The sequence below is a fragment of the Desmodus rotundus genome, chromosome X (assembly GCF_022682495.2).
Source record: "Desmodus rotundus isolate HL8 chromosome X, HLdesRot8A.1, whole genome shotgun sequence".
Taxonomy (NCBI): domain Eukaryota; kingdom Metazoa; phylum Chordata; class Mammalia; order Chiroptera; family Phyllostomidae; genus Desmodus; species Desmodus rotundus.
Genome location: NC_071400.1, coordinates 90,820,069 through 90,832,786, shown reverse-complemented (window position 1 = coordinate 90,832,786; position 12,718 = coordinate 90,820,069). Strand labels below are relative to the sequence as shown.

The window sequence follows — 12,718 nt, the reverse complement described above, 5'->3', positions numbered from 1 at the left end:
GAAATTAAGAACAAAAGGACAGTAACCAAAGGGGAGAGGGGAGGGCATAATAGGGGGAATAGGGTGAAGGGCTTACAGGAACAACTATAAAGGACACATGGACAAAACCAAGGAGGGGTGGAAACAGAGGAGGGAAGTGGAGATGGCTGGGGTGGTGGGGAGTGGTGAGGGAAAAGGCAGAAAACTGTACTTTAACAAGAATAAAATAAGAAAAAAATACACTGGTCTCCCACAGAGTACAACATACTATCAACTCCTTATTCATGTATACAAGGTCCTTTTAAGACATAGTCCCATCCTCCATGCTGAGCCTCACTGTATTCATTTGTTTCACCTGCAACTTGTGTTCTGTTCACACTGACTGTTCTCTGAAGACACACACTGCACATAAAGAACTCTGTGCTCAGTCTTCCATTCTGGCCAAATTGGATGACCTTTTTAAATACCCCCATCCCACACCTTTTCTTGTCCATGAGGTAATTCTTACTGAGTATTCAAATATCAGCCCAAAAGACCCCAGAAAATGACCAATAAGAATGACTTCCTCTCTCTGCTATGCTTCCACAGCACTTCGGACAAAGCTCATTAAGGCCTATATCTAAGGTAGTGAGATTTAGCTACATGGCTGACCTCACAGCTAGAATATATGTTCTAAAGACAAAGTCCCTGAATACCAAGACCTTGTTCATTTTCATAACCTTGACATTTTCATGCCTTATCCATTTCATAAACTTGACATTGAGCACATGATCTGATTTATATTCAATGAGTGTTGAGTAAATGAAGGAAGCAGAATATAACAGGTTGCTTGTTTCAAAACTCATTATTATCCTTACCTATTCAGTGCAAATGCATAGTGGAATTTAATACTATGTTGATCGGTCAAATCACATGTAGGCATGATTTCCAGTCTTTCTACCAGCTTCACCATTGCATTATAGTCCTGTTGGCAAGAGATCCCAAGGTGAGAAAGAGAGGAAACACAGATCTTCAGAGATTTTTCTGAAAAGTTATAACACAACTAAATACCCAGGCTGTGAGACAGCCTAGGTATTTAAATATAAAGTTGAATGTGGCAAACTTTAATTATCTTCCAAACCCATGGTAACCGAGTTTGGATGGGTACATGGCCACCCAGCTAGAGACTACATTTACTGAAGTTACTTACAGCCCAGTAGTAGAGTTACCACCACCAGCACAGCTGTGGGTTAAAATAAGCTGGCCATAAACATACAAGAAATCTTAGTGTCACTCACCACATAAAGGGAAGAAACATCTGAGTCCTTCCTATTTTAGCAGAAACAAATGAATCCATCTAAACCAGGGTTTGTTGGCCTTGGCACTATTGACACATTGGGGCTGGATTATTCTGTATTATGGGGCACTGTCCTGTACACTGTGGGATGTTAAACAGCATCCCTGGCCTCTAGCTACTACATGCCAGGAGCACTTCCCTCCCCCTCCCCTCTGAGATGTGACAACCAAAAATGTCCCAAGAAACTGCCACATGTCCTCCAGTTGAGAACCACTGCATAATTACCTAGGGGGAAATTGCTACCATGTTTGTCTCAGCTGGGTCTCCTATGAGAGGTGCCATTTGCTATCCTTTCAGCCAGGCTTAGAATCACTGCTACAGGCCAACTTGCTGACAGCCAGACACAGCACAGGACTTCCCACTGAAATCCCATGCCTGTTTTGTGGCTCCACGCCTGAATGCAGTTGCCTAAGGAAAGGGAAGGCTGTGTATTCCAAAAAGCTTCTGGCTCACCTTTGAACCTGAGACCCCCACCAATGGAAGGCTATAAAAAGAAGAGATGTGTGAAGGCAAGGACAGGAAGAAACCAGCAGCTCGGGAACAAAGACTTCAAAAAAGGTCATCCCCATTCTCTTGTCCCAGGGGGCATAATCTAATCATTGTTATAATCCTATTAAAATCAATTAGATGTATCTGTCTATTGCTAGTGGCACAATGGATGCCTCTCTCTTTAAAGACCTGTAGGCAACAATCTTTATGGCTTTGGAATTATGCAGATAAGGTACTTTGCCTTTGTACATTCCTCCAAAGGGAAGGCTGGCAAGACATCCTTAGAAATGGCTCAGTATCGTTCAACTTGGAGGGAGGACATGCCTGATTTCCTTCATGATGCCACATCCCACTCCTGTCTCAGTAACTCTCCTGAAGTCTCTGACATTTGGCTTAGAATAAACATTTTCATTCCCTGGGTCATGGATGTGCACCTGCTACTCCTTTTCTCCCTATCACTGATGGGCGATGGTAAACAAAGAAGGAAATGACAATGGCCTAAAGGAAGCAACACAGCAGAGGAGTTAAGAGCAAGGACAATGGAGCCTTAGTTTGAACCTTGATTTTGCCAACTGCTATGTGACCTTGGGAAAGTCACTTAATTTCTCTGTGCCTCATGTTCTTCATTTGTAAAATGGGGATAATCAGAGTATTCACCTCACAGGCTTGTGATGAGGATTAAATAAATTAAGATTCACAAAGGGCTTAGAACAATGCCTACCTTAAAGTGCATATAAACTGTTAAATTCTGCATTTCTGGTTGTTTTGTTGGAGTGGCCATCTGATAGGATAAAGCCTTCTCCAATATTTACACCACAACAGATATACTAGATGACCTACAGCCTAGCCACATACCACTTTTGTCTATAAAACAGCTACCTAACCATGTACCTCGTATAAGAGTACTTCATATAAGGAATTCCTCATGCCAAGGAAGAACTCAGCATGTGTTAGCCTCAGATAAGTGTATTTCATACCTGGATATCACGGTAGGACTGCAGTAAATTAATGATGATATCTGAACTCAGAACTTCGGTATTATCTATGCGGAGTTTGATCCAAGCCAGCTCCTTCGCCAGTTCTTTGTCCTGATATTTCTCTCTGGCTCTCTGGATATCATTTAACAAAGTTTCTTCATAATAAAAACTGGAGAGAGAAACATGAAAACATCAGGTTGCATCTCCATGCATCCAGGTCAACTTAAAGAGACCACAGAGTGATTTAAATTTGTTGTCCACTTTTCAAGTAACTGTTTCATGGAGACTGGGCATTGCCAAGTGGTAGAACTATGAACCCACTAAGTAGCTGAAATGAGTTAAGTATAGAGAGTAAAATTAGGCTCTTCATTTAAAAAACAGAGCAAACTCAATGAAATACTAGTCTTTAGAAAAAGAGAACACATGAGAACAAGAACTGTTACTTTTTAAAAATATGTATTTTATTATGTTATTACAGTTGTTCCAATTTTTCCCCATTTGTCCTCCTCTGCCTGGTACCCCCATTCCCTCCAGCAATTTCCTTAGTTCATGTCCGTGGGTCATGCATATAATTTTTTTGGCTTCTCTATTTCCTATACTATTCTTAACATCCCCCCTCCCATCTATTTTTTCCTACCAATTATGCTTCTTAATCCCTGCTCCTTTTCCCCCATTATCCCCCTTCCCCCTCCCAGCTAATAAACTTCCAAATGATTTCTGTATCTATGATTCTGTTTCTGTTTTGTTTGTTTGCTTAGTTTTTTTATTTGAATATGTAAAAAAAATTAATGAAAATTCCATTGTTTTAAAGATAAACTTGTTTTATATCTGAATAGACATATTACTATTTACTAATAGTTTTCACAATTGTCAGGTAGACAGAAAGTAGTTTAAAAATTTTTTACATTACATATACATATTTCATTTACTTTGCTTAGTTTTTTTTTAGATTCAGTTGTTGATAGTTGTGAGTTTGTTGCCCTTTTAATGTTCATAGTTGTGATCTTCTTCTTAAATAAGTCCCTTTAACATTTCATATAATAATGGCTTGGTGATGATCAACTCATTTAGTTTTACGTTGTCTGGGAAACACTTTATCTGCCCTTCCATTCTAAATGATAGGTTTGCTGGATAGAGTAATCTAGGTTGTAGGTCCTTGCTTTTCATCACTTTGAATATTCCTTGCCACTCCCTTCTAGCCTGCAAAGTTTCTTTTGAGAAATCAGTTGACGGTCTTATGGGAACTCCTTTGCAGGTAACTCTCTGATTTTTCTCTTGCTGTTTTAAGATTCTCTTTAACTTTTGGTATTTTAATTATGATGTATCTTGGTGTGGTCCTCTTTGGGTCCAACTTGTTTGGGACTCTCTGTGCTTCCTGGACTTGTACGTCTATTTCCTTCACCAAATTAGGGAAGTTTTCTTTAATTATTTTTTCAAATAAGTTTTCAATTTCTTGCTCTTCCTCTGCTCCTTCTGGCATCCCTATGATTAGGATGTTGGTATGTTTGGAGACGTCCCAGAGGTTCCTAAGCCTCTCTTCGTCTTTTTAAATTCTTTTTTCTTCTTGCTGTTCTGGTTGAATGCTTATGTCTTCCTTACATTCCAAATCATTGATTTGGCCCTGGCTTTATCCCCTTCACTGTTGGTTCCCTGTAGATTTTTCTTTATTTCACTCAGTGTAACCTTCATTTCTGCTTGGGTCTTTTTTATTTTGTTGCCATATTTAATGAGTTCTTTGAGCATCCTCTTTGAACTCTGCACCACAGTGGTTTGAACTCTGCATCTGATAAGCAATCTATCAGACTGCTTATCTCCATTTTGATTAGTTCTACATCTGGAGTTTTGTTCTTTTCTTTCATTTGGACCATATTTCTTTGTCTCCTCAATTTGGCAGCCTCCCCATGTTTGTTTCTGTGTATTAGGTAGAGCTGCTTTGACTGACTCCCTTAGTAGCATGGCCTATTATAGAAAAAGCACCTGGAAATTGTGGGGTGGAGCCTTAGGTAATCACCAGGGCAGAGCAACCTGCTTCACTGCTTTGTGGCTCTGTATTGGGGGAGGGCTTGGAGAAGGGACAATGCCACTGCCTGGTTTCCTGAGGTTTGCCTGGCACTTGGCCTGTGCGATTGGCACCTTTCCAGCAGTTGCCCTGGTGCTGAATCCCAGTGGGGGTGGGTCTTCATACATTTTAAGTCTGTGTGGGCTCTTCAAGCAGAGTGTCCTGAAGATCCAGCAGTTTCTTCTGCTGTTGCAAACCCCACCGGTTTTTACAGCCAGAAGTTATGGGGACTTATCTTCCTGATGCTGAAATCCTGGGATATGCAGTCTGGCCTGGGGCTGGGATCACTGGCTCTCAAGGTATCCCTCCTGATTTTTACCTACCACACATGAGTGTGGGACTGCCTGTTCCACTGCTACCATTTCTCTGCGCCACACTGCGTCTCTGCCCATCTCTGCATCTCTGCCCCTCCTACCCGTCTGGATGAATGTGGCTTCTTTAATTCTTGATTGTTGTACTTCCATACAGCTCCATTTTCTGACAGTTCTGGGTGTTATTTGTTTTGATGTCTAGGTGTAATTCTTTCCGTGATTGCGTGAGGAGGTGAAGTGTGTTTATCTACGCCTCCATCGAGACTGGAAGTCCATAGCTAGTCAGAACTGTTACTTATAATAATTATAAAATTATGGCAAATAAGTGTGTATACAATACACAGCCTGGTCCAATGCTGATAATAAGAAGTCTTAAACATTTAAAGAAGGACGTGATGCCCCACAGAAAGTACTGTGATATAAAAATATCAGTGCATTGCTTTAATCTTTTATTTCCTTATTTGTCTATTGCTTATAACCCCAATGAAAAGCAAATTAGCAGATTTTACCAGTGTTTAAATTCTGTTATTGAGCCCTGGCTGGTGTGGCTCAGTGGATTGAGCACCAGCCTGTGAACCAAAGGGTCACCGGATTGATTCCCAGTCTAGGGCACGTGCCTGGGTTGTGGGCCAGGTCCCCAGTATGGGGAGCACAAGAGGCAACCACACATTGATGCTTCTCTCGCTCTCTTTCTCCCGCCCTTCCCCTCTCTCTAAAAATAAATAAATACAATCTCGTTTTAAAAATTCTATTATTGAGCATAAAATTCTATTATTAATCTAACGAGTCATTAACTTGGATGACAGCCATCATTCATTTGGTGAACTATAAAGACATCAAAGTTATTAAGGGGTCATTAGTTTAGCCTGACAAATAAAAAGTTATACTTTGGTTTTGTTTTCAAGGGTAATTCTGAAAAGTAGTTTTAATAAACTAAGAAACCTAGTAAGAACAGTAACTTGTAAGTAAATAAACAAAACACTGAATTGAGTATGGCTTGAGGACATGTATACATAATAAGCACGCAGCCATTTCTGCCTCTGCCAACCAGGGAAGATGTTACTAATTAATGTGAACTTGGAAATGGCTTCTAATTCCCTTTTAGCACAGGGCTCCAGGTAGCCTTTATCAATTAAGAGTTGGCACTTGAGCCAACAACTTTGCCATCTTCATTATGGATGTTTTTAAATCATAAGCACCATTTACCCTCTCACTAACCATTGTCAGGTATCTGCCAGCTCAAGGGGTGGAATCAACCAACAGATATTTCAAGTCCTTTAAAATTAAACCAAATCAAAAGAGTTGTTTTCCTTCTGATACATATATACACTGAATAAGAAACAAACTTGAGTCCACTTCTGGAAAACACCTTGCCCATCTGGCTGATTCAAGCTAGCCTATCCCCTTGTCAGATCTGAGAAGATGATACTGGGAGACTTTTTTCCTGTACTTTTCCTTACTAAAATATTCATCTAGCAAGATGATTGATAGCAAGGTGAGATTAAATGAGGTTTTCCAGGAATGCACCACAAAAGTTCCCCATTTGTTTTCTATGTTGGCATGTGGTCACAGATGTTTGGTTTTTCAGTCTTCTTTTCCCATAAAGTTTGTAGAAGAAACTTTGTGTCCAGAGAAGTGGTGATGGGGTAGAAAAAGAGAACAGACTGTTAACTAGAGTGTACCTATATAATATACCTATTATATACCAATACTACAGAAGTTATACTCCACAGTTCAGGGAATCATGATTTGAGCCAAAGTGGGACATGTGGTCCTTTACATTTCAAGTCAGTTCAGCCAGTGCTTTGCATTTTTATTTGTTTTAGAAAGACAAATCCTTCTCCTTGTGACATAATTTACAGAAGTAAATCCTTTAAATTGGCTACAAGTGAAATAAGTGGATCCTTTGCTTAAGTAGAACCATTTTTCTGCCTTTAAGTTTTAGAGTAAGAACATTTTAAGACATGGTTTCTTAAGCACTGAGGAACAAAGAGGTGAGCTGACTTTACAAGTATATACAGCAAGGAATTGCTTGAGCTAGGATTCAAACCCAAACCTGCCCACTTCTGAATCAGTATTCTCCACCTTATCCAACATCAATCTACAAAGAACATGTCACAGGACATCCTGAGGTCAGGTTGGCTTCAGCTGGATTCAGTGCATCCCAACCTTTATAGCACAAAAACTTACGGTCAGAATGACCATGCTGAGGCACTTTAACAACCTCAATAACTGAATGTAGTGTGGAGGGGAGGAAATCATCTTCAGAAATGATCTTAAAACACTGACTCTCAGAACATTAAGAAAAATCACTGATTTAACTTCCTTACTGTCTATATGAGAAATGATTACAGAGAAGTTGTGAAGGTCACACAGAGAGTTGAGGCCAAACACAAGGTCAACCCTGACCTCCTATCTCCAGTTTTATTCTCTTTTGGCTACACCTCAATGGCCCAACTCAGTGTAGGAAACAATACATTTCAGGATGACTTAAAATGATTGCCGGGATTCCCCATTCTCTGGACACTATGGTCTTTTGAGGGCACATCACCTCCGTGAATGTGAAAGAAAGATTGTGGCAAAGCTCCCAGGGTTGTTGATGGCTGAGGGGAATTACCATGAGGTCATGTGGATGTCCTTGAGGAGGCTGCTGAACCTGTCCAACAGGGGCACACACAGGGGACCCGTGATGGTGACCATGTTGCGCTGCATGTACTCCAATGAAAGCCTCTGGGAATCGCTCTGGCCGCAACTGTAATCAGTGCATGGTTTAATGATGTACGAGATGAAATAATAATTTCCAGTATATACCTGGAAAAGGGAAACAAAGAGGTTTCACAAAATTACAAACTTTTAATTACTATCCCTTCACTAAGTTTTAAGGAATTTATATGGTGTCAGAAATAATTCATCTCACTTCTTATATTTTTAAAACTAGTGGAATTATCTAGGAATTTTTGCATAATATTGACATATCTTGGGAAACACACTTTCGCCAAGAATAAAATTCAAATAAGGGATACAGCCTATTCAAAGTTAAATTCATTAATTTCAGAGAGAACTATGCAAATACCATGATCTCATATGAAACAGAAGCCTTGGAAAAACTTGCAACATTGGGGAACTATTTACAAATACATGTGTGACATATATTTGTTCTTCTATCTGAAATTGGTTGAGTTTATGGTTTAAAAAAAAAAAGAAAGCCTGCACATTTCAGACTAAGAAGGCGAAAGGGATGTGTGGATCAGTGAAGTCTAGAAGGTAAAATATCTTTGAAAAACTGAAGGTTGCTATTTTCAAAAAGCTAGAGCTACACTAGGGGTGTGAGGAGCTCCTCAGATCCTCTCCCCAGAGAAAAAATCGTAACTAGTAACAATTATTAAGAAAATATTTAAAGTCACTATAAATTGTCTTGAAGAACATACACCAAATGGAGAAACATTTATTCAAGAAAATTTACTTGGTAAGAACAATGAGAGTCTAGCATTTGAGCTATAGCCTGCTCTTCCTCTACCCTCTAGCCCAAAGTGACAGAAGTTCTACCCTGGGTAGGTACAGCCAAGAATATGGGGCTCCCTCTCACCCCTAACCTCCACTCTAAGATGATAACAGCATTTTCAATCACTACAGCCCTGTGTTAATAGAAGCTCTCTTCCAGGCAAGTGTGGTCAAGAGGACCAGGGTTCCATTTCTCTACCCAGTTCCCACTTGTAGGGAAGAAACTCTATCACAGAAATAAATAGAATAAAAATCAGAAATGGTAAACAAAAAGGTCAGTATAGCAAACTCTGTAAATATATACTAATTTTCCTTTCTCCTCTCAGCTTCTTTAAACAATATAACATTGCAAAAAGTAATAATAACAAAAGTACAAAACTAAATAACCCTGAACCTCCACTACAAGTAGGCAAATTGAAGGTGCAAGAATCCTATCTATTTGTAGAATTCCTTTTTTAAATATATTTATTGATTATGCTATTACAGTTGTCCCATTTCCCCCCCTCACTCCACTCCATCCTGCCCACCCCCTCCCTCCCACATTCCCCCCCTATAGTTCATGTCCATGGGTCAGACTTATAAGTTGTTTGGCTTCTACATTTCCTACACTATTCTTACCCTCCCCCTGTCTATTTTACACCTATCATTTATGCTACTTATTCTCTGTACCTTTCCCCCCTCTCTCCCCCTCCCACGAGACCTTACAGGCAAGAAGGGGCTGGCAAGAAGTATTCCAAATCATGAAAGGCAAGGACCTACATCCAAGATTACTGTATCCAGCAAAGCTATCATTTAGAATGGAAGGGAAGATAAAGTGCTTCTCAGATAAGGTCAAGTTAAAGGAGTTCATCATCACCAAGCCCTTATTATATGAAATGTTAAAGGGACTTATCTAAGAAAAAGAAGATAAAAAATATGAACAGTAAGAATGACAGCAAACTCACAGTTATTAACAACCACACCTAAAACAAAAACAAAAGCAAACTAAGCAAACAACTAGAACAGGAACAGAACCACAGAAATGGAGATCACATGGAGGGTTATTTGTAGAATTCTTATACATCCTAATATATTTCCAAAACAAACATTTCTGCTGAAATTTTGCTTGTAATCTTCCCTTTAGCAAACCTATTCTTTCCAAATAGCAAAAAAGTAAACTGCTTCAGTCCTCCTCAAATCCTAAATAATGAGGTGTGAAAAAATAAGATTTTGACAAATACATACATGTTCTGTGCTGTCACAGATTGTGACTGAGGTGGGCAGAGCAGCAGCAGCAGAGGCCGATGAAGGCCTGCCCACAGCTGACAGGGCATCTGATCCTTTGAGCAAATATTTAGCCATAGAGAAAAATGAGTAGAACAAGAGGGAATACATGAATTCTCAAAGCAACTGAATGAGTTTAATGAATAGGACTGAGGAGACGGCAGGAATCTGGAGCCTTGAGAAAGTCAAAATAGTCCTTTGAGACAATCTTTCCTAAAGTATATAAAACTTCAAGAAATTTTACAAAAAAAAACTAGAGCTAGTGACTACATTTAAAAAGGCAATTCATAAATTTCCCAATGAAAGCACAGGCTCTTGAATGTAGTACTTTTGTTCTTACAAAGAAAAAAAGGCCCAAACACCCTCAAATGTTGGCACACATTCAGACTTTTGTTTGTGGGTAGACCAGAAATTAGAAAGAAAAACCACTGATTAGCATAATACATGTTTAAAAGTGAACCAGGCTTGGATATTTGTAATTGTTACATTTATAAATGGAAACATCTCAATAATCTAGCTCATTAAAACAAATTTTACAAAGGCAGCTTAATTTCCTACATATAGGCACATGAGAAACAGTATGCTAGGTACATTAATATGTAAACCCTTATTCCAAACACTCTTTCAGTATTTCCAAAATGGATGATTCTGATAAAGTGAGGTCAGAGAGCAAAGGCCACTGGTCTCTAACACTGTGAAATTAGGGAAGGGAGGAATCAGTCCTTAAGTTTTTAGTTCCTAACTTAGCAACTGAGATTTCCAGAAATTCTGCCATCTAAAATTTCACCACCATGAACAGATTGTCCTATATCGCTACTAGGTTAAATAATAGGTGCTTTTTAAAAAGCTATTATTACAAAAGTTTGATTATATAGTCTCAAATGCCATAATTTTTAATGCCTGCCTAACATACTATCTGGTAAAACTTTTAAGATATATATATATACACACACACACACACACACAAAACATATTATATAATATACTTTATATATATATATATAATATAGTATACTTCATAGTGTATATACACTTTACACACACATATATACTTTATATATATAATGTATATACACTTTATATAAAACATATAATACTATATACTGTGTGTGTATGTATGTGTATGTATGTATATATATATATATATATCTCAAGTGTACTTAGCCATTCTCCTATTGTTGTTTAACTTTGTTTTAAATTTTTTCTTACTATACATTGAAATAAGCACTTTTGCATATGGCATCTTTATAATGTGGTATTTTCCTAAGAGAAGCTTCCCAGGAGAGAAATTACTAGACCAAGTTTAAGGTTCTTGATATGTGTGGCCAAGCTGCAGTAAAAAAGGGTGGAGCAACTCACACTCCCACCATTAATGTACAAATGCATTTCAATTTCTTCATCCTCTCAGCAGAGCTTGGTAGTGTTTATTTTTTTCACTTTTGTTAAGTTAGGTGAAAAAGAAATACTTTATGAATATTGAAATAGGCAGTATCATTCCAGCTCAAGCACAGCAAGATGGTGGAAAATTTGAATGACCAAGGATTGTATTCCAGCTCCACTCATACTAGATGGATGACCCAGAAAAATGCACTTATCTATCTAAACTTCAGTTTTCTCATCTTTAAAATGGGGGCAATAATACTGTCAACTTTGTTAGGCGATAAAGGCTTAAGTATGGCCCCGGTGCATGGTAGGCATCCAATAAATATTAGCTATGCTCAGACCAAACTGAAGTTCTGAATCTGGAGTTCATTAATTCTTGGGATTCTGTGGACTTAAATGAGAAAAAAGGTTACATCTTTGTCATCATTTGCCTTTAATTGAAATGTAACCTTGCCTTTAATTAGAAATGTAGAGCCTTGGCTGGTGTGGCTCAGTGGACTGAGTGCCAGCCTGCAAACCAGAGGGTCGCTGGTTCCATTCCCAGTCAGGGCACATGCCTGGGTTGTGGGCCAGGTCCCCAGTGGGGGACACGCGAGAGGCAACCACATATTGATGTTTCTCTCCCTCTCTTTCTACCTCCCCTCTCCTCTGTCTTAAAAAATAAATAAAATTTAAAAATATGTGTTTGTTTAAAAAATGAAATGTAGATAACACATCCTAGTTTTAGCAGGACCTGGGACTTTGTCACTAACAGAAATTATAGAGTTTTTCGTATCATATTACAGTTCCTGCAGAGATCTCAAAATAACTGTTATACCTATCACTACTCCAAAATTATGATAGATTTTAGACCTGATGTTTGATATTGAGACATTAATAAAGAAGCACATAGATTATAATATACACCTTTAAAAATATTTTGATAACTACATTTCAGTATAATTGGTTTCTTTTGTAGTCCTTTGTATTTATTTAAGCATTTTAAGATATATTCTGAGAAGGGGTCCATAGGCACCTCCAGACCAATAAGGGGGTCCCATGGTCCCCTCGAAATCTAAGAGCTCCTCCTCTGGACTCTAAGCAGATTTTTCCCATAGAACATTCTACCTCCAGCCCTAAAATATAAGTTCTTTTGTGGGCTTCACATATAAAGATTTCCATGCATAACAGCTGCCTGCATTCTCCAGGATAGCTCAGGCTAGCAGATTGTGCCAGGGTTTCAACCTAATTTTCTACTGGGTTCAATCATGGCCACTAATCAAGGATGCTTACGACTTGCCCCTGAGCTGGCTCCTATGTAACATCAAGGGTTCAGGAAGGCCAGGACAGGTAACCTACCACACCAGCACATATTTTTCTTTATGGCTAGCAGAAGGTAGCAAAATTGGTCAATAACAACACAAAGTTTATAAATTAATTA

General features: G+C 38.7%; 1 protein-coding gene across 1 annotated transcript in view; it reads right to left on the bottom strand.

Annotated features, from left to right (window-relative positions):
- The window catches only part of MAP3K15 (mitogen-activated protein kinase kinase kinase 15), a 98,868-nt gene that overhangs the window by 66,030 nt on the left and 20,120 nt on the right, over window positions 1–12,718 (bottom strand). Inside the window, exons 4-6 of the mRNA XM_053916978.1 lie at window positions 7,769–7,962; window positions 2,782–2,950; window positions 837–943 (exon numbers count right to left, since the gene is read on the bottom strand). Of these exons, the coding sequence (XP_053772953.1) occupies window positions 837–943; window positions 2,782–2,950; window positions 7,769–7,962 (470 nt within the window). The remainder of the gene's footprint in view (window positions 1–836; window positions 944–2,781; window positions 2,951–7,768; window positions 7,963–12,718) is intronic.